Below are 23200 nucleotides of genomic sequence, written 5' to 3' on the forward strand. Positions count from 1 at the left end.
CTCCCAAGGAGCTGGGATTACAGGCGTGTGCCCCAATGCCTGGCTAATTTTTGTATTTTTAGAAGAGACGGGGTTTTGCCATGTTGGCCAGTCTGGTCTCAAACTACTGACCTCAGGTGATCCTCCCACCTCGGCTTCCCAAAGTGCTGGGATTACAGGCATGAGCCACCGTGTCCAGCCAAAATATTTAAAATGTGTTTAAAAGGTCTGGGTCCTGGGGTCCATGAGTATTTATTATGTTGGCCCTCTGCTTCTCTTGTTTTTTAAAATAATTTTGCAAACATTATAACTCCCTTTTTTAGGGCCAAACACGATAAAATAAAAGACTGAGAAAGGTATATAATCTTACAACAAGGTATAAGGTGAAATAAGCTGAGTTGGCAAGCCATAAAATAGTATCTTCCTGAACACTGTTTTAAGAACTCAATTATACATTACATTTCCACATAATGTATATATTATTGATATATATATATATATATATATGTATATATAGTAAAATTACAGAAATTGACTGCAAGGGTACATATTATCTCCCTGGGAAGGGAGATAGGGAAAGGAAGGGAGAGAGAGAGATGAACATTAGCCATAATGTCCTAATTTTAGTGTCCCCATTTTTGTGTGTCTGATGTAAAAGTACTGTTTGCCTCACAATGCTATTATAAAAGTGGCTGTCAAGGATAATAAGTTCCAATAAAAATATTTGCTACAGCTAGACAATCACTAGGCATCTGAGATTATTTTCAAGTTATAAAAAGTCAGAAGTAAAAGAAAAATGATGAGAACACAGGGACACATCGAAAGGAACAGCAGAAACTGGGGCCTACCAGAGGAGGGAGAGGATCCAGAAACATATGAGTACCAGACTTCATACCTGGGTGATGAAATAATCTGTACAAACACCCATGACACAAGTTTACCTCTATAGCAAATCTGCACATGTACCCCTGAACTTAAAAGTTTGAAAAAAATAAAAATCTAATAATTTATATATAGGACTTATTACTGGCAAGTAGCAAAAATAAGGAATTTTAAATGTAGTTCTTGTAACCACAGTATCTTTTCCACTGTGGGAAAAACTACCATTAGACATTGCTTGTGAAGTGTATGTTGATATAATCTTTTCCTTCAGAAAACCTTTATAAACATGCTGATGTAACAAAACCAAAGTGATTGGTAAAGAAGATTTAGTAATGTATTTAAGCCTTGAGAAATTTCTTTATTGTTTGTCAAATCAACAACAAAAAAATCTGTGTTTTTAATTGAATGTAATGTTAAAGAAAATTCTTGAGTAAATGCTAATTTGTTTTCCTAGAAAACCTTTTTTTAACAGCCTCATCTCAATTCAACACATCTTGCCACTGATATACTGTATAATATAACAATATCAAATAGGGAGAATTGAATATACATAAGATGACTGTGGTAATCAAAGAAAACTTGTAACAAGTTAATCCCTATCTAGAGACATGCATAATCATTACTGTGGATGGTATTAGGTTTCACTGAGAAAGAAGAGGTCACTAAATAGCTGGAACTAATAATACTTTACACAAACCACACTTGAAGGTCACCTGTAGGGAAGGGAAGAGAAATGTGGGGAGGCAAGGGCATTGGTAGGAGTTTTTAGAGGACACAATCCACAGTTTTAGATAATTCAGATATTTTAAGGTTTATAAGCTTTGGGAAATTTCTGGAAACAATAAAAGATTATTTATCAGGGGGCATCTGCCCTTCCAGCCTCAGTACTGGGAGTTGGCCCAGGTTGATACTGGAACTGGTCCAGCCTAGGCAGGTCAACAGACTCCTTTTTATTGGAAAGGTTTCCTTCACTGACGTGCAAGAACACTGGATAAATTCCTTTCACCTCAACAAAGGAATGAAGCTTGAGGCGGGTGTTAAAGCAAACTAAATATGGCCTGAAGACTTCGTTCTATATTTGAGTCCTTGTGGACAAACCGTAACCTAGCTTAATAGGCAGATAAAATTGAAAACCTAACTAGTAATATGCACCTGTAACAACAGCTGAGTGTTGGCCAATCCCAGCGGCCATACTTCAATCACTCATAGACTGCTGAGTGTTCAAACTGCATTCAACTAAGGCAAACACCAAGCTGTAACCAATCTCACTATTTCTGAACCTCACTTCCGATTCCTGTAAATCACTTTACCCTTTTTGTCCATAAACTTGTTCTGACCATGAGGCACCCCGGAGTCTCCAAATCTGCTGTGATTCTGGAGGCTGCCTGAATCGTAAATCGTTTGTTTTTTTGCTCAATTAAACTCCATTGAATCTAACTTTTCTGAAGTTTTCTTTTAACAGGGGCTATAAGAAAAGTAATCCCTGCTCCCCAGAAAAGTGGCGGAAGGCAGCGTTTTGAGCTGAAATGTACTTAAGCGGGGGTCAATCTCAATGGAGGGCTTAAAGGATACCTCATGTGAATGTAATGAGTCTTTGCATCCCACAGTTCCCTCTCTGGACTTCTGGAGGCCGAGCAGAAGATCCAGAAAACAAGAGAGAAGGACGGGAAGGGGGCTAGTAACCTGCCTAAAGTCAGAATTACTGATTTCAATTTTCTCATAGACCAGATACAGATTTCTTTTAACTTGTTTCAAGTCTTCCAAAATGTAGACATCCTTCCAGGAGAAGATTCTCAAAAAAAAAAAGAGAAAACAAATTTTATTTTTTAAATAATTCTTTTCTTTTTAAATTTAAGAAAAGACATTTAAAAAAACACAAAATTTAGACATCTTAGCAGAAATGTTGGTTTCTTAAAATTACTAAGATAAAGCCGTTGAACTAAGAAAGCTTTCTAAATATTAATAACATTCACTACCATTTACAGGCTGCTTGATTAGTGCCTGATTAGGCACAGTTACAAGCATGTTTTAGATATTATTCTACCTAATCTTTAATAACCCTATGGGATAGGTGTCACTACTAGCCCTGATTTATGGATAAAGCAAGTGAGGCACAGAAATTGTAAGTACTTTGCCTGAAGCATATGTTTAGGAGGAGGCAAAAACGGGCTCTGGACTGGCTCTGGAGTCCAAGTTTTAACTCCTACACCATATGGCCTCCAAGACACCATGACACACTGCAAGCTCCCTCAATTCTACAAATTCTTTGACACACATCCCAATTTAAAATTTCAGAGCTACTCCTAGTACACTAAAACCTAACTTGCCCAATTTGCCTGTTAGAAAATTGGTTTTCAGGCTGGGTGCAGTGGTGAACACCTGTAATGCCAGCACTTTGGGAGGCTGAGGCGGGTGAGTCGCTTCAGCTCAGGAGTTTGAGACCAGCCTGGGCAACATGGTGAAACGCCATCTCTACAAAGACACGAAAATTAGCTGGGCATGGTGGCGCATGCCTGTACTTTCAGCTACATGGGAGGCTGAGGTGGGAGGATCACTTGAGCCTGGGGAGGTGGAGGCTGCAGTGAGCCAAGATCACACGACTGCTCTCCAACCTGGGCAACAGAGTGAGACACTGTCTCAAAAAAAAAAAAAAAGAAAGAAAAGAAAATTTGGTTTTCATCAGAGACCACAGTAACAAAGATTTGTCACATCATTATCAGTCCTGAAGCATTACTGTGATTCTCAGAAGAGATCTTCATCAGCATCAGGATAAAGAAATTAATTTTTTATCAAATGTTAACAGAGATCAAGCATTCTGAATTTGGGCACCAACACTTTTTGTGAGCCTAACTGTCCCAAGCTTTGTGTTGATATACCTGCTATGACTTCATACAGGGATGTCTGCTTCTCTTCAATCAACTTCTAAGTCTCATGAACTTTAAGTTTCAGGGTCCCAAGAAAGGAACAGATAATGCTAAATGCCATAGACTGGTCCAGGATGAACCATCAGTCGCAACCCAGGATGGTTTTGCTATTTATTTTTTGTTTTAAATAGGAATGTTCACACTAAAATATCACAGTAAAGTTTGAAGATAAAATACACTAAAGAGAAACTGAAATAGGAAATTTACCTACTCATTAAAGTGTATCTAATCTTGGAAGAAACCAAATCCGGGATACTGGGAATGACTACATTCCCTTTGTAAGGTTTCACTACAAATGATTATGACAGTAACTGTCAGAAGAATGGAATTCAAGAAACACCATTTAATACCATTTAAGTCCTGAATTAAAGCTGTGCTTTCTAAACACATCACCTGAAATAGTAATGGACTCATTCTTTAACTTTGTTCTCCTAAAGTAAAAAGATATAGACCAGTAATTATATTAACTCTCTCATGAAGCATCTGTAGTTATAATGGCTCACAATAAATAACCAAGAAATCCTCAGATGGGGCTGGAGCATTCAATTTGCTCCTCTTGATAATGCTTCACAAAAAAACTATGTCACTAGCCACATGACTGCAATTACCTTTGACACTCAGGATTTAGTGAAATCCAATGTCAGTGGCCAACAGTCCTTTTTAAACATTAACCTCTTCCTTCTTCGAAATCATATCAAATGAAAACAGAAGTTCCTCATTCTTCTCTTTCCTGTTGAACTTTAAATTAGAATAATACAGGCTATATGTCTTTCCACCTATTTTCTCCCTCTAGTCAAGAGAGTAAATTATGATGTAGAAGCTACTTATTTTTTTTTAAGTTTTTTTGTGAAGATGCAGTCTTGCTATGTTGCCCAGGCTGGTTTCAAACTCTTTGCCTCAAGTAGTCCTCCCACCTGGGCCTCCCAAAGTGCTAGGATTACAGGCATGTGTCACTGTACCCAGTTTCGGGTTTTTTTGGTTTTTCTTTGTTTTTTGAGACAGGGTCTCATTCTGTTGCACAGGCTGGAGTGCTGTGGCATGATTACAGCTCACTGCAGCCTCAATCTCCCAGACTCAAGCAATCCTTTCACCTCAGCCTTGTCTGAGTTAGCTGGGAATACATACATGCACCACCATACTGGGCTATTTTTTAATTTTGCAGAGATGGAGTATCACGATGTTGCCCACGCTCGTGTTGAACTCCTGGGCTCAAGAGGTCCTCCTGCCTCTGCTTCCCAAAGCATTGGATTACAGGCGTGAGCTACAGTGCCCTGCCTGGAAGCTAATTTAAAACATCCTCAGTATTCATAGCAACTATTAGATGTTAAGAGTGAGGTACAGGCTGGGCATGGTGGCTCATGCCTGTAATCCCAGCTCTTTGGGAGGCCGAGGCAGGTGGATCACCTGAGGTCAGGAGTTCGAGACCAGCCTGAGTAATATGGTGAAACCCTGTCTCTACTAAGAATACAAAAATTAGCTGGGTGTGGTGGCATGTGCCTGTAGTCCCTGCCACTTGGGAGGCTGAGACAGAAGAATTGCTTGAACCCAGGAGGCGGAGGTAGCAGTGAGCCAAGATCGTGCCACTGTACTTCCAGCCTGGGCAAAAGAGTGACATACAGTAGATAAAATGGGGTGAGCATCCCTGTGATGTGATTTGACAACTGGTAGCAGCAAATTGGGCTCAGCTGATGGTGAGAGGATAAGAAAGTAGAAACGACCCACACAGCTGGTTTTTAGGAGTCTCACAGTAACACTCCACAGACCTAAAGAAGAAACAGGAGGCTATGAGGGGACACTCCAGCCTGCAAGGAAGGCCCAGGCATCATTGCAAGTGCATCTTTGAAATGGTTACCCCTGAGTTCCGGGCTTGACAAAACACCAGTGAGTGGGAAGGACTCATAACTGTGAGAACACAGGGGGTTCAGAAGCCTGGGGGTGGTGGAGAGGATGAAGGTTCAGAAGGTGTGAGGCTTTTCTTCAGGTAGGAGGATGAGCTCACACACGGCAGTCCACCCTCATCGCTGGTTTTGCTTTCTGCATTCTGAGTTACCTGCAGTCAACTACAGTCTGAAAATAGGTGAGCACAATACAGTAAGATATTTTGGGAGCGACCATACTCATATAACTTTTATTACAGTACATTGCTATATTTTATTATTGTTATTAATCTGTGTCTAATTTATAAATTAAACTGTATCACAGGTATGTATAGAAAAAACATAGTATATACATATGGGGTCAGTACCATCTGAGGTTTCAGGCATCGACTGAGGCTCCTAGAAGGATAAGCGGAAGACTACTGCGTATAGAAACATCTAGCATAGGATAGGGAGCAAATCATTGTTTGCTGAATCTGAAGTCTGTGGGTACCTAGGGGAATTTCTGAGTTCATGATATCATAGGTGGTGTGGAAACAAGTCCCAGCATAAACCCACACAGCTGGCTGAATGAAGTTCAAGTGAAGGTCATGCAGCATCAAAGTAGATGTGCGTGTCACTGAAACTTATGCAGTGGAGTGAGAATAATTTTGAAATTACTTAGATTGTGAGAAAATTTGGTTGATGATTAGAAGTGTTGATATAAGAGGTCAGTTTGGAGTTCCACTCAAAATTCATACTAATTTTAATGTCATGGTATTCTAAAGTACTAGATGGGTAAGGGGAAGTTATAGGATTCTGAACAATACCATTAAGAATTAGGATGGGATTTTCTACGGTGGTGTCACAGAAGAATCAGAGATAGAAAATTCATAAAAAGAAAATTTGATTCCCCAAGCAAGCCCAGGGTAAAAATCCAGAGTGCTGAGGTTTTGAATCCTAATATCTCAGTTGCCACTTTGCATCTTTACAGTGCTGAATGAAAGGTGTGCACCAGGAACTGTCTACCCACAAAGAACCTGTTTTTCTGGGCCTTAAAAAAAAAGGCAGATGCAGAGATGGTATTATAAAAGAGAAGCATAAAAGGAAATTTGTGAGGGTGGCTTAATGAGATGCACTGAATAGGTGGAGAACTAGAGGGAATGTGGCTAGGTACACAGTGGACTTTGTTAAATTAGCAGCAGCTCCATTTCACTTTCCACGATATTTCCTAATCCACGAAGCAGCAGGTGGGAGTGAGGGACACTATTAGTCAAGAGCTCAGTGGGAGTTTAAATCACTAAGGATTTGTGTATGCAAGTTCTCCCTGGCTTACACGTAATATGGTCATGATAACTGAATTTCAACTGTGCAAAAGGAAAGAAAATACTTATAATAATTCAAACATGGCTATAATGAGGATACGCCACAAACTCGAAATGAAATTTTATAGTAAGCTCTGGTAGTTCAAGGAAAGATGATGGTAGAAGGTGCTTCTGGAATGGTCTAGCACTAGAATTTGATCCAAGTAAGCCACTGCAGACTATCCAAACCAATGTCCTAGCTGAAAACAAACAAGTCATCCCTGCATGAAGGCTAGTGGACAAAGGTCGTTAAAACAAAATTCACTGTCATTATCACCAGGCAGGGTGGTGATTGATCTGATATCTCCAGGCCTTTGCTAGATTCAGAACAAAGTCCTGGACCCTGGAATGTTTAAAGGCCTAAAAAGACTACCTCTCCAGCTGTGCTGTCTCATTCTCTGGCTGGCAGGGCCAGAGGGTGTTGCCTCCAATCAGTTATCTTATGAGGAACCAGATTTGGGCTTCTGCCATCTGGCTTAGCACCCATGGACTAAGAGGTCTTGAATCAGCACCTAGAAATAATTTCCTTCAAGTTCTACAGAACAGCTCAACAGAAAAAGAGAACTGTTTCAGTGGAAAAAGTAAATACCAAAGTTTCTAAGACTATTATGGATGTAAAAAATTGTTGGATATATTCTTGTCAACTTTTTATCTAGGGTGTGACACTTGTTGATGTAATGAAGATTTAGGAAGCCTCAACAAGGCATACCTCAGAATACTGCCAGTTCAGTTCCAGACCACCCCAATAAAGCAAATATTGCAATAAAGCAAGTCACACACATTTTTTGGTTTCACAGTGCATAAAAAAGTTGTGTTTTCATTACACTGTAGTTTATTAAGTGTGCAACATTATGTCCTAAAACAGTGTACATAACTTCATTAAAAACTACTTGATTGCTAAAAAATGCGAAGAATCATTGGAGCCTTTAGTGAGTTGTAATCTTTTTGCTGGTGGAGGGTCTTGCTTCCATGTTGATGGCTGCTGACGGATAAGGATAGTAGTCACTGAGGGTTGGGGTGCTGTGGCAATTTCTTTTTTTTTTTTTTTTTTGAAAGGGTCTCACTCTGTTGCCCAGGCTGCAGTGCAGTAGCACAACCATAGGTCACTGCAGTCTTGACTTCTCAGGCTCAAGCAATCCTTCTGCATCAGCCTCTCAAGTTGCTAGGACTATAGGCTTGTGATACCACACCAAGCTAGGTTTCGTTTCGTTTTGTTTTGTTTTTGGTAGAGGCAGGTTCTCACTATGTTGCCCAGTCTGGTCTCAAACTCCTGGGTTCAAATGATCCTCCTGCCTCTGCCTCTCAAAGCACTGGGATTATAGGCATGAGCCACTGCACTCAGCTGCAATTTCTTAAAGTAAGATAGCAATGAAATTTGCCAAGTCCATGAACTCTTCCTTTCATGAAAGACTTCTCTGTTGTATGTGATGTTGTGTGATAGCATTTCATCCACAGAACTTTTTTCAAAAATGGACTCTATCCTCTCAAACCCTGCTGCTGCTTTATCAACTAAGCTTATGTAATATTCTAAATCCTTTGTTGTCATTTCAACAATGTTCACAGCATCTTCACCATGAGTAGATTCCATCTCAAGAAATCACTTACTTCGTTCATCCATAAGAAGAAACTAATCTGTTCAAGTTTTATCATGGAATCGCAGCAATTCAGTCACATCTTCAGGCTCTACTTCTAATTCTAGTTCTCTTGCCATTTCCACCACATCTGCAGTTACTTCCTCTACTGAAGTCTTAAACCCCTCAAAGTCATTCATGAAGGTTGGGATCAACTGCTTCCAAACACCTGTTAATGTTGATATTTTGAGTTTTGTATGGTAGATGCACCTGACAGTGATAATGCGACCTGAGTATACCCTGAGAATAACCCTGTATGGCAGAGGCACCTCAATGTGTATTCAGAAGTGGCCAACCCAGAGATCCATTCCTTGTCTATGAGGAACACCTGAGCCCCAGATGCATCCTGTGGAACATGGGGCATACAGGGGATCACGGCCCATTGTTGTGGGTTAAATGAGGTTTGCCAGGTGGAAGTTGCTAAGGGGAGGGTGTTAAGTGAAAATGCTATATAAATTGCATGTGTTTTGCAAGTGATGGTGGTGGTTTTGCCCAGTCTGCCACCACTGGACTCTCTCATCTGTATGTAAGTCCCCAGTAAAACCCATGTCTCATTCGCTGGCTCTGGCTCTCTTCAGCCTCTTGAACCATACCCACTGGAGTCAATAGGGGTTTGGCACACCAGCCTCCCTCCATGCATCACAAATGTTCTTAATGGCATCTGCAATGGTGAATCCTTTCCAGAAGGTTTTCAATTTTCTTTGCCCAGATTCATCAGAGGAATCACTATCTATGGCAGCCATAACCTTACAAAATATATTTCTTAAGTGATAAGACTTGAAAGTCAAAATTATTCCTTGATCCATGAACTGCAAAATGGATGTTGTGATGGCAGGCATGAAAACAACATTAACCTCCTTGTGGCTGGGGGCAGTGGCTCATGCCTGTAATCCCAGCATGTTGGGAGGCCAAGGCAAGTGAATCACCTGAGGTCAGGAGTTCGAGACCAGCCTGGCCAACATGGTGAAACCCCGTCTCCACTAAAAATACAAAAAATTAGCCAGGTGTGGTGGTGTACACCTGTAATCCCAGCTACTTGGGAGGCTGAGGCAGGAGAATCGCTTGAACCCAGGAGGCAGAGGTTACAGTGAGCTGAGATCACTGCACTCCAGCCTAGGTGACAGAGTGAGACTCTGTCTCAAAAAAAAAAAAAGAAAGAAAAAGAAAAAAGAAAACAACATTAACCTCCTTTGCCCACCTCCATCAGGGTGACCTGGTACATTGTCAATAAGCAGTAATATTTTGAAAGAAAACTTTTTTTCTGAGCAGTAGGTCTCAATAGTGGGCTTAAAATAGTCAGTACACCATGCTATAAACAGACGTGCTGTCATCCAGGCTTTGTTGTTCCACTGACAGAGTGCACACAGAGTAGATTTAGCATAATTCTTAAGGGCCTCAGAATTTTCAGAATGGCAAATGAGCACTGGCTTCAACTCCAAGTCAATGATTGCAATGACTAAGCTGCATTATCCCCTAACAAGAGATTCAGCCTGTCCTTCGAAGCCAGGCACTGACTTTGACTCTCTGTCTATCAACGTCCTAGATGCCATCTTCTTCCAATAGAAGGCTGTTTCATCTCCATTGAAACTCTGTTGTTTAGTGAAGTCACCTTCATCAATTACCTTAGCAAGATCTGGATAACTTGCTGCACCTTCCGCATCAGCATTTGCTGCTTCACCTTGTGCTTTTACGTTATGGAGACAGTTTCTTTCCTTAAACCTCATGACCATCCTCTGCTAGTTTCAAACTTTTTTTCTGCAGTTCCCTCACCTCTCAGCCTTCATAAAATTGAAGAGAGTTAGAGTCCTTGTTCTGGATTAAGCTTTGGCTTAAGAGAACATGTGGTTGGTTGATCTTCTACCCAGACCACTCAAACCTTCTTTGTATCAGCATTCAGGCTGTTTCGCTTTCTTATCGTTTGTGTGTTTACCATGGTAGCACTTTTCGCTTCCTTTAAGAACTTTTCCTCTGCATTCACATCTTGGTTGTTTGGCGCAAGAGGCCTAGCTCTCAGCCAATCTAGGCTTTCAACATGCCTTCCCTCACTAGGCTTAATCATTTCTAGCTTTTGATTTAAAGTGAGAGGCATGTAATTCTTCACTTGAGCACTTAGATTAGGGGACATTGTAAGGTTATTAGTTAACTTCATCTCAAAATTGTCATGTCTCAAAGAATAGGGAGGCCTGAGGAGAGGGAGAGAGACAGAAACGGATGGGTTGGTGGAGTAGTCAAAACACACACAATATTTGTTAAGTTTGCTATCTTATGTGGGCATGGTTTGTAGCATCCCAAAACAATTACAATAGTAACATCAAAGATCACCCATCACAGATTACCATAACAGATATAATAACAATGAAAAAGTCTGAAATATTGCAAGAATTACCAATATGCAATGCAGAGATGAGAAGCAGGCACATGCTATTGGAAAAATGGTGCCAACAGACTTGCTTGATATACGGTTGCCACAAACCTTCAATTTGTAAAAAAATGCAGTATCTGTGAAGCACAATAAAAGAAAGTACGTGCATACTAGACTTCGTATTAGTTGCTGGGGGCACAGTGTGAATCTGACAGACATATTCATTGCTTTCTGGAAGCTTCGTCTAGTTCAGGAGACAGACAATAAACAACGACTCAGCAAACACTTACTACACAATTTGCATGGAGTAAGAAAAGGCCTAGAATCTGAGACTAGCTTGGTCTGGGGACATCCTTAGGGAAATGACAATTTTTTTTTTTTTGAGACAAGGTCTCACTCTGCTGCCCAGGCTAGAGTATAGTGCTACGATCATGGCTCACTGCAGCCTCGACCTCCTTGGGCTCAGGGGATTCTCCCACCTCAGCCTCCGGAGCAGCTGAGACCACAGGTGCACACCACCACACCTGGTTAATTTTTGTATTTTTTGTAGAGATGGGGTCTCTGTTGCCAGGGCTGTTCTTGAACTCCTGGGCTCAAATGATCCTCCCACCTTGGCCTCCCAAAGCACTGGGATTACAGGCATAAGCCACCATGCCTGGCCAAGGAAATGACATTTAAACCGAAAGACAAGTAGGTGTTGACCAGATAGAGTGAAGTGGAGAGAGGAGAAGCAGCAGAAGTACATACCAGGTAGAACGAAGAGCTCCAAGCGAGACAGTATCTACTGCACCAGGACACAGATCCGCTGGCATATATATGTTCGATTACAGCAGCAAATAACATTTAATTTGGTGCTTTCTCCATCATAAAGTGTTCACAGCACTTACTTCTGAGTGACTAGAGAACAAAACAAGACTAGCACAGAGAAACAAGGAGTATTGAAAGAAAAGATGGCTAACCATACTTAGAATACGAAGTCTTGGTGCTGAAAATAAGTATGTGAAAATAAGCCTGCAAAAATAAGCCTGGATACATTTGGCATCCCCAGTGTAAGCATCCATAATCTCAACCACTGGCAGAAACCTGTCCATTAGCCTAGGACATTGCCATCAAGCAACTCACATACATGCACACAAGTGCACACGCACACCCCACATCAGAAGGAAAAAAAAAACCCTCGCCAAAAAAGAAATTCCTTTTGAATTGGCTTTTAAAATGGCAGATGATCACTGCTATTGTTCCCTGATTAAGGCAGATCAGAGTTTTCCATTAATCCCAAGGAATAACAGGTACACTCCCTTAATCATATTTAAAATAACAAGTGAGGTGATCTGACATTATGGCAGTTTATTTCCTTCATCTAACACAACAAAATTACAGGGTACTGCATGAGCAATCTACCTGGCAGCTAGGACTTCTGATTCACATGAACAAACACAGAACAAGGATCCAGTCACATATGCCTATGGTAGGAAAGCGACTAAAACAACACAAGAAAGAAGGCAGCCTTCCTAGAAATTTTCACTCACAAACAAGTTAAGGAAAGAAATTAGATTAGGGAAAATATCTCCATAAAAAGAGACTGGTTACGGTTTGGCACAGACAAGCATGATGGTCTTTCCACCAGGCCATTCTCCCAACAGAAAATGTCAGTAGAAGTTATCAGAAAATGTGAGACATTTGGTTATAAATTACCAATATTATAATTGTCACATAATCAGCTCCAATTATTTTCCAGAGAATAAGCTAAGTGCTTATGTATTCTAATACCCGCCATCACCTGTGAGCATGATTTTATCCATTTCATTTCACAGATGAGAATCTTGAGGCTTAGAAAGTTTAAATATTAATAACGGTAATGTGCATATTTCCATATGTAGCACTTTTTCTATCATTTTTTCTAAGCACTTTTTTCACAGTTTCTCACACCAAATACAGCCTGGATTTCTAATAACTTTGGCAAACTCTGACCTGTACCCACTCACTACTAGTGAACGTGGTGAAACTTTCCTAGTATCCTGTTTTCCCACTATGTAAACTGATATCCCTGATAGTGGCTGGTTCTGAATCCATAGCTCTACATCAGGGCTCAGAGGCAACAACTGGTTTGTAAGGGGGTAACTTCTCTTAAAATTGCATTTTTACTTAGATCTTAAGCTACATTATTTGGGAAGTTTTTAAAAGGGGCTAATAGAGATTCCAACTCTCTTCCCTCCTGCCCAACTCCAAGACACCTCTTGGTCATGCACTCAGCTGGTGACCTTGAAAGCAATCCTATTAGGAGTACAGAGGTGGCTCGAGCCTCCATACTGTTGTTTTCAATAATGGTTTTAGAATGACAGGTTCTGCCGAATCTTTGTATTTTAATATCTTTTTACTACTTTATTAGGCCTGCAACTTTAATTTAGAATGAATCTAGTTCCCCAAACCATATATATTCAAGATCAAAACTGTTAGGATAATTTTTCTTGGTCTATACTCCTGAACTTCATTCCCACTCCACACTGGACCTGGGATTGTACATTCTTTGGAATCTAGAAAGATTCTATGAGAATTTTCTTACTAAGAAACCATTGCTGGGCAGATAGCCTGAAAAACAGGACCTGCATTTTACAGTTGACATAAATGTCAAATGATGCTCTGGTAAATATTTCAAACAGTGCCTTATGTCCATCTGTGACACACTTTGGGCCTCGGCGTCTGGGTCTGGGGTATAATGGGGTATGACTTATCTTCTGAAATTGGCAAATCTAGAACATAAACTTAACATATGGAAGGTGCAACATAAAGTGGGCTTTTCTTAAATGTCTAGATGATCTGAGAATTAAGATGGAGTCTCTCAGTAAAATCACCTTCATTGCTGTTAAGTTTCTGCTAAATGAAAAACATAGTCAAGGTGCCTAGAGCCACCTGGAGAATTTCTGTAACAACAAATTAAAGTTGCTCTTGGAGACACACAGACGTTAATGGAAATGGACATTCAATTCAAACTCAGACTATAATCTTTTAATAAATAAGATCTAAGAGTTATCAGCTGGGAGGCTCTAAGTAAATACTTAATTGTGTTTGGTTCCTATGATTGGAGGAGTCAGCTCTTTTAGCTCCATCAATTATAGCTCTGGAAACAGGCACACAATTTTTCAGCCTTTTAGTTTTATATAGCAAGCAAATTATACTTTATATTGTACCTCACTACACAAAAACTTTGGTTATACACAGGCTAAATCATGTTCCTCTTTGTACACAGTAACGCACGTGGTAATTTCTACTTATATAACACATAATGCCTGGGGAACAGCTGTATTCATTTATTCAAATAGTTACAGAGAATCCAATGAGTACAAGACATACATTAGATGATGTGATCCTTGCTCCATCCCCTATTATTTTTATATAAATATTTTGAATAAAATATTACATTTAAGATCTCTTCAGCAAATAAAAGTTTATGCCAATGAATTTGACCTCAAGATTTCCTCCTCAAAATAAGGATCTTTGATATCATTGTTCTAAAATATATTTTTGCCTCCCTAGCTGTCAAATTTTATGGCTAAAACCTTTTGCCTAGCCCTAAAATGCCAAACATAAGGACACTGGGAAAAGACAATGGTGCAAGCCTTACAGAACAAAAGAGAAAAAGAAACAAGGAAATGTATGAGAATGATTCTATAGCGGCATTCACATTTCTTATTCTAAGACTCCTCTTGGAAAACAAAAAGATTCATGACTTAGAAAAGGACATTACAGTTGCTAGATCATCACCTATCTGACAGGAATATAAATGGTAAACACTGGATTATATTTCATTTGGAAACCTTAACTGGAGGAAATTCTACCTTTACAGTGGAAAAGCCAAAAGAAGAGAAGTCACTGCAGGCTCTAGAAATACACATTTTAACAAAGTGGGGGCGGGGGGAGTACAGTTTCTCAGAACCACTGTGTCCTGATCTCAAGGAGAAGTTGTATTTCTTTACAATTTAATCTATGATTAGCTAACAAAAGGGACAGAAAGCATTATTAACCTTAATATTCACAAAGTGGCCAATTAATAGCACCTTGTAACTATATACCTTCGTTTTTCCACCAAAGAAAAATGAATAGCATGACAGAAAACAACAAAACAGGGCTGGGTGCAGTGGCTCACTCCTGCAATCCCAGCACTTTGGGAGATCAAGGTGTGGGGATCACTTGAGCCCAGGAGTTGGAGACCAGCCTAGGCAACAAAGTGAGACCCTGCCTCTACAAAATTAAAAGAAAAAAAAACAGCCAAGTGTGGTGGTATGCACCTCTAGTTGCAAGCTACTTGGAAGGCTGAGGAGGATCACTTGAGCCCAGGAGTTCAAAGTTGCAGTGAGCCATGATCATACCACTGCACTTCAGCCTGGAAGACAGAGCAAGAGTTTGCCTCAAAAAACAAAAAACAAAAAACAAAAAAAAAAGGAAGAGCAGGAGGAGGAGGAGGAGAAGAAGACAACAACAAAGAGATAATCTCTGGTATACTAATAGACAAATGCAGTTTCATGGAGAGCAATATGATTAATGTATCAAACACAGAATTGTCTCTTTCCAAGTAGTTACCTTGAAAGGACAATTCTAATGCTATCAAAGTTTCTTAGAATTCCTGTATTATGAAGACCTTCAGAGTCTGTGAAAGTTATTTTAAGTGTTAAGTTTACTTTTGTTTCATAATGTTCCATTTACTTTGAAAGGTACAGGGTATAAAGAGGAGTGAGTCCTGGCCCTTACAAAGCTTACAGTGTCAAGAAGGACATGGGTGTGTGCATGGATGATTTCATTACACTGAAGTAAGTCAGTACAGGACTTATAGTGCGGAAGGAGCATAGTGAGGGGCTGCCCTTTGTGCCAGGAATGAGGAGGCTGGGAGCGAGAGAGGAGGCTGCCTGCAGATGGCACCCAAGGAAAGTCTGGAGAAGATGCCATGTGATTTGATTCTACAGAGTAAGTCAGAGTTATCCAAATGAGGAAGCAAGATGAGGAAAATGGACAGATGAGCATGAGTAGGACATAGGCATGCAAGAACATGACGGAGCAGGCAAATGCAACAAGCACTTTGGTGCTGCTGGAGCACAAAGTGCAAAGAGTGGCAGGAAAGAGGATGGAGAAGGAAAAAGGGACCAGCTGGTAGGTAGTCTAGGTGCCATGCTAAGGGGCTTGGACTATTCCTTAGGTCAGGGGTCACAAAAGCAATGACTACGGTAATGTAGATAACTGAGGCAGGCCATGTAATGCATATTCTAGAAGAGAGGCACTGGAGTACGTATGACCCATCTATAGCATATGGTGACAACTGCTACTTAGCTCCAGCTGATGACTGCTGTGAAGAAAGAGGACAAGGGTGGCTGTGTCTTCCAATTTTTCAAGGGAAGCTGAAATCCAGATTATGAAAAAATCAGTTTCTAAATGTTGACTCATAAACACCTGCAGGGGACAAATAAACATAGCTATAGACTAAATATGGCTCCAAGACTCCTAGTCAAGACCTCTGTTTCACTGAGAAGTTTATTTCTAATGGGCAGATATTTCCATTAGAAAGATGTCACAGTGGCACACTATGGAGGATGGGTTGGAAAGAGGAAAGACTGAAAGCAGGAAGACCATGATCCACCTAGAGAGTTATGAGTCTTTCGTCTTTTGAGGGAGATGATAATTTTGATAAAATCAAGTAAATGTCGTTTAGAATCAAGTCTCATGAGTAAATTTAATATTAGATCTGGACATCAATCAGGTTTTATATAAAAACAACACAGGAGTATAAAGTCAATCAGATGACTGCTTTAGGCAGTTCACAGAATGGGTCAGGAGGCCATTACAAAGCAGAAGCTGTAAAATGTATTGTGTAATAGTCATGAAGCCTCTAGAAGTGTCTATCCGCAGGTAAACATTGTGTGGATGTCTAGCTTCTATAATGACATTTAAAAGACTCTTTGCCCATTATTCTGTGCTCCCGCCTTTAAGGTCTGTGTGAGCTTCCAACCTCAGCCAGACATTTGGGATGGGATAGGAGTCTATATCCCTTAAACGCTCTGTTTCAGATTAAAATCTTGAGGCTAATGGCTTCACAGTTGGCACACACTTAACATTTCCGCCACTCTCATCCTCTCCCTTTCCTGACTTCAATTTATACTCTTGCATTATTTGTACACATTTTTCTTCCTCCACTTCTGTGAGCAGAAACCACGTCAATTATCTTTGCATTACTTCCACAAAACCCCAGCAGAGTAATCTGCCACAGAGTGAGCATTTAACAAATGCTGGTTGAGGCGGAAAATGCCTTATTACTTAATAATCGCTGTGCTCAGCAAAATTCACCATCTAAGGCAGGTTTGCCTTGAGACCTATCCAAGGGCATTTAGTTACTGCAGCACCTAAACAGTCTCTCCTAAGCCAGTCCTGAAGTCAGCATTACAAGGAGGCTTGAGGTTCTGAGGTATAAGAGTATCAGCATAAGCCCAGCTCGCTCCCAGTGATTATTTAATTACTGTGGTAATAACAGTCAGGTATGTAAAACATTACACTCCTACTGATTACATGGAAGAGTAATCACTCTTTCAAGAATTATCTAGTCTGCCATCTTTTTTTTTTTTTTTTTTTTTAGAGACGGAGTCTCGCTCTGTCGCCCAGGCTGGAGTGCAGTGGCGCAATCTCGGCTCACTGCAAGCTCCGCCTCCCGGGTTCACGCCATTCTCCTGCCTCAGCCTCTCCGAGTAGCTGGGACTACAGGCGCCCGCCACCACGCCCGGCTAATTTTTTTGTATTTTTAGTAGAGACGGGGTTTCACCATAGTCTCGATCTCCTGAACTCGTGATCCGCCCGCCTCGGCCTCCCAAAGTGCTGGGATTACAAGCGTGAGCCACCGCGCCCAGCTAGTCTGCCATCTAAACAAACTATTGTCACCCCACCAGATAACTATGAAGCCACCATAGAAGGCCAGATGTTAATCTCCACGTTCACTCTTACTGAGTTATTTGATGTTTGCCCAACAGTATGGTACCTGAAAAGATGGTACTCATCATTAGCCAGGATAATCCTGCACAGAAACATTTAACTCATCAAATTTAGATGGCAAACTTCTTTATTACTAGTAGAAAAAAGATACTAAGCATGAAAACCAGGTTTGAGTATGGTTGGCAGATGAGGCCATGGGGTGGGAAAAGAAAAGTTTCTGATTGTGTATCGCAATAGTCACACACAAAAAATAATCTGTATGTCATCTTGCTATGATGCTTTGGGAATAATTTAGAAAATAAGAGATGGTCAAGCACAGTGGCTCATGCCTGTAATCCCAGCCCTTTGGGAGGCCAAGGTGGGAGGATCACTTGAAGACAGGAGTTCAAGATCACCTGGACAACATAGCAAGATCCCATCCCTACAAAAAGCTTTTTAAAAAATTAGTTGGGTGTGGTGGCATGTGCCTGTAATTCCAGCTATTAAGGAGGTTGAGGCAGGAGGATCACTTGAGCCCAGGAGCTGGAGGCTGCAGTGAGCTATGATCATGCCATTGGACTCCAGCTTGAGTAACAGGGCAAGACCCTGTCTCTAAAGAAAAAATAAAAATAAAAAGGAGAAAAAAAATAAAGAGTCCATTAAAAGGTGCAACAAATAATACAGGCAACTAGTGACTGGTAATAATAATAATCAGAACAGTGCAACAACATTTAAATGGAAAAGGTAAAATGAAATTGTCTACACATCCAGGTTTCTGTGTTCTCATGCAGTAAAGAGGCTGTCTGCTCCTTGATGTTCTTCTTAATAACCACATTCATTTCAGGACCCAACCATATCCAACACCAGGAAGCAGTAACGACGAACAAACCAGAGAAGACACAAATTCAGAACGTAACAGCGCTACAGACCAGAACTGTGTTGTCCAATAAGGTAGTCACATGTGGCTATTTAACTAAAATTTTGTTTCTCAGTTGCACTAGCTATATTTCAAGCTCTGCAGCTGTGGCTATTGTATTGGACAGTGCATATACAGAACATTTCCATCATTTTCCATGGAACAAAGCTGGACTACAAAGTGAATATTCCTATTGTTAAGATGGACCCAATGAAAAATTCAGTCAAAGTCAATAGTGTTATTCATCGAGCATAATTAGAGATATCCACGGTTATCTGGTTATTTTATTGAATGTGTCATAGAGACAATTGGTGATCCACAGAAAGTTTGGACATCCTTATCAGCACAGGATTTTTTCTCCCAGTCTTCCTCCAATACCTACCCTTGCTCTCCCCACCACTACGGGCAGGGATAGAAAGAAAAATGGTAGGGGGTCAGAAACTCCTTGATTAAGTCTCTCTTATCCAAGAAGCTGCATAAATTGCCAAAAATAAGTAGGTTTTTAGAAGCGTCTTCTTTCCTCCCCTTTCTCTTCCTTTTTAAAAAAATACTAAAAGACAACTAAACAAAAACAACAGGAGACAGGAAGAGGTATTCAAGAAAAGTATTAAGAAGAGGGCAAGGCGCGGTGGCTCACGTCTGTAATCCCAGCACTTTGGGAGGCTGAGGTGGGCAGATCACAAGGTCAGGAGTTTGAGACCAGCCTGGCCAATAATGGTGAAACCCCGTCTCTACTAAAAATAAAAAAACAAATTAGCTAGGCATGGTGGCGGGTGCCTGTAATCCCAGCTACTCAGGAGGCTGAGGCAGGAGAATTGCTTGAACCTGGGAGGCAGAGGTTGCAGTGAGCTGAGATCGTGCCACTGCACTCCAGCCTGGGCAACAGAGCAAGACTCCATCTCAAAAAAAAGAAAAGAAAATTATTAAGAATAAAATGGATGGCTATCCTAAGTTACTGTCCAAGACATCCAAGGAAAAGTACCACAAATCAAGAATGTTTCCAAAAATACCCCATGGGAACAATTCAACAAATCTACATTAATTTTAAAAGTTACCAATTTTTCAGAGGCAAAATGATTTGCTGCTAAAAATTTAAAGTCCTGAGTTTTCATCCAGAGCAACGCACTCTGGTTCAATGATGTAATTCACAGGCAAATAAAAGAATCACATTAAGTCACCCTCCAATCATAGCATCATTTGATTTCTGAGGTCATTTTGTTCTCAGACAGGAGCCAGGTCTGATAGTAAATAAAAATCAACTACAGTAGTAAGATTCTACTTATTGGAACTTCCCTGTGTACCGTCTCATAAAAATGAAGTAATATGCTTTTGGATTTAACGTAGACAGTTTCAATTATATTTAAGAAAAGCAAAGTAAGATTCATTCGAGAAACAGGAAAAAGAAAACGAGGAGTCCTCAGACACTGGATTCTATTTAACACTCTTCATTTTATCATTGCTTAAATATTTGCTTTCTACTTTGTCATGTTACCTCTCTGCATCACAGAAGAAAATTTGATATCTCAGTGACAGAATAATTTAAGCGCAAGCTAAAAATTAATCAGCACATAAAAGCAAGAAAACTCATAACCCATCTGTTTAAGAACAGCTTATACATTTTGGGGAGGGGGAAGCAAGACTTACGATGCTAGAAAACATAAAACACAGGCCTTAAAGCCCCTTTTTCAAAAATGTCTGATGTTGCTGTCTCTGGCTTATAATTACATCCCTGGGAGGGCCGCTGTGAGACAATGCTGACAATGATGCAGTACACAGGCTCTCAAGAAGCTGGCAAGCTGCTGCTACCTTTCATACCGTGAAAGAACAACACAAGCGTCAGACTTCTCTTTTCTGTAACCTGTGCATTTCAACTGCCATACACGCATTCAGTTATCATCAAAAGTTACACAACCTCATGATCTCTTCCCTGCTCCCTAGCTTCACCCTCCACATTCGCCCTCAATGTTTGCTGTGCTCCTCTTTACTCTCGGCATTTTAGTATAGAAAGGGAAGTGACATTTTGACCCTCTGCCTAGAAAAGGTTGCACTCTTGAGTCACTTTAACTCATCCTTTAAAGCAGAAACTCACTTCATTAAAGTAAGCAAAAATTATCTGAGGCACCTAAGGAAGGTGGGGAGATGTTCATTTAAACCTTGATAACTCAGTATTTCCTCCTCTTGATGAGGACAGAGTGACTGGTCACTGTTGAAGTGAGCATGGGAAAAATTAAAGATCTCTAGGCCAAGAAAGTAGCTAAGTCAAAAAAGGCAACTGACCTGAAATATACCAAATCTACAAAAACTGTTTCCCATTTCATGCATACACAACCCTACAGAGGGTATAAACACTACCAGCAAACCGTGCTAGGAGGTCACTAGCACTCCCCGGAGCATGCACGAGCAGCACAGTTTATAAAACGTTCTATAGGCAGTGTGGGAGACAAGGGCTGGATCTGGCTCCGACCAAAGGGTGGAGCTAATGCATACCTTTCGGTCTTCTGGAATTTCCATTCTTTTGCTGTTCGTCTTCCTCATTAATGGTGAATAAACCAAGAGGAATTGGCCTTGCATTGGTCTTCTTCAGCCTCTCATGTCGGAGAGCTGTAGCTGATCCAGGCATACCGCTGCTACTTGTTTTTTTTTTTTAATTGTGATTATATTAAAAATATATGCTTATATAATTGCAGCTCCAAGGAAGCTGCTAGTTCCTAAGCTGCCTGTTCATTTGAGCACTTGTAATAGATCCCCTATGGGTAAACAGTTTGCAAACAGCTGACAGATAGTACCAGCCACTTGGCAACTGAGGCCCTGCAGTTCCCCTCACCTAGCAGCAGCTTCCCCACCTCCCCTACCAGCCCCCTCCCACTGACTCCCCGACAGGCACATGCGCTGGTGATTGCTCCGGCTCATGCATGCACGCGCACGCACACACACACACACACACACACTCCTTCCAGAAAAGCCCTACTGAAGACACGCAGGGTCTGATGCCTCCCACCACTGCATAACCTGTTCAATCAGATCCCAGCTTCTTCCTGCTGCAGCACCTTTTCCCAGTCTTCTTCCTGCTACCACACAGTAAAGTATTCAGCCCACAGCAGAGACGGGAAAATATGATATGCTGCCGTTAACAGTTGCCCTGACAACCCTAACATATCCTAATCAAGGAGGGCCCAGAGCGGCTCCATCTCCCCAGCTGAGAAGCAGCAGCTTGCAGGATGCTGGGTTCTGGGAACTCACCAGCAGAGGGTTACAGCGTGAGGCCGCTGGGCAGCTCCCTCTTCCTCTCAGCGGCAGAGCAGCAGGATGGGAGGAGAAAGTTTTGCTTGCACAAGCAGCAGTAGACTCCTCAGTATGGAGAGAGAGGCCTGAGGAAGAAAGGCTTTTTCTTCTTTTCTGGGCCAGGTTGTCTATCATAACAATGTTTGCAAGCCCCTGGATGAATGAAGGCATGGCTGGTACCCACAGAGCAGCTCACTTTACTTTCCTGACATTCTTACCACCCCAGAGTATGTATAAAAACAGGGCTGGCAGCACCAGTCATAAGGGCCACCAGTGCCATGTCCCTGAAACCCTCCGGTGAAGACAGGCAAGGGAAGAACTATGCTGGCTCCCACCAGAGATCACAACGTGGAGTGTCTCCTCTGCAACTCAAGTTTCAAGGACAGAACCTATACTTGGGAATTCTCCAAAGGAGAAAAACCTGCCTCTATTACACCCAGCACACCCCCCACCCTCAATCCCCACCGCTCTGGGCAGTCACTACCAGCGGTGCTGAGCAATGCTCAACACTTGACCCAATTTTAGCTCTTTTTTGGATCGTTTTCTTCAAAGCACAGAATCATGTGATTATTGTTTTCTCCTGAAATACGCTATCTCACTTTAAGACTCTCCACTTCTAGACTGCTTAAAATGTATGCTGTCTCCAAAAAAAATTTACAATAAATGACATTAAAACATGCCAACTGCCAAATTAAGAAAAAACATTTTTTTGCTTTTGTGTTTTAATAAAAATCAAGTCTGCTTAGCAAGTCAAAAGCAATCCTCCCACTCCCCAACTACTCCCTTACTTTTTCTCAGTACTTAAACCTACTTACCCAAGAGACGACCCAAGGAAGTCTAAGGCAAGTAAAATATCCTCTCTAAATCTCTTGGGTGGAACAGTAACTTTGGACAATTCACTTAACTCTCTCAGTGCCTCCGTTTTCTCTGTAAAATTGGGGTAATGACTATCATTTACCTTATGGTATTAGGGTGAGGATTAAATGAGTATGGTGCTAGCAACTTGAAGTGCTTAATCAATACCAACTATTATTGTACTTTATAATAGTTTGCTGTAAC

At 41.0% G+C, this 23200-nt stretch overlaps 1 protein-coding gene across 12 annotated transcripts in view; it reads right to left on the minus strand.

Moving 5' to 3' along the window:
* The window catches only part of MAP7 (microtubule associated protein 7), a 221941-nt gene that overhangs the window by 174584 nt on the left and 24157 nt on the right, over positions 1–23200 (minus strand). Inside the window, exon 1 of one of the 12 annotated variants that reach the window (XM_055264997.2) lies at positions 21347–22089. The exons of 7 other annotated variants lie outside the window; for them this stretch is intronic. In XM_055264997.2, the coding sequence (XP_055120972.1) occupies positions 21347–21479 (133 nt within the window). In that variant the 5' untranslated portion in view covers positions 21480–22089. Of the gene's footprint in view, positions 1–21346; positions 22090–23200 lie in introns of those variants that run through there. 4 more of the 12 variants (XM_055264950.2, XM_063622341.1, XM_063622343.1 and 1 more) reach the window with 4 other exon arrangements.

The sequence above is a fragment of the Symphalangus syndactylus genome, chromosome 2 (assembly GCF_028878055.3).
Source record: "Symphalangus syndactylus isolate Jambi chromosome 2, NHGRI_mSymSyn1-v2.1_pri, whole genome shotgun sequence".
Lineage (NCBI taxonomy): Eukaryota > Metazoa > Chordata > Mammalia > Primates > Hylobatidae > Symphalangus > Symphalangus syndactylus.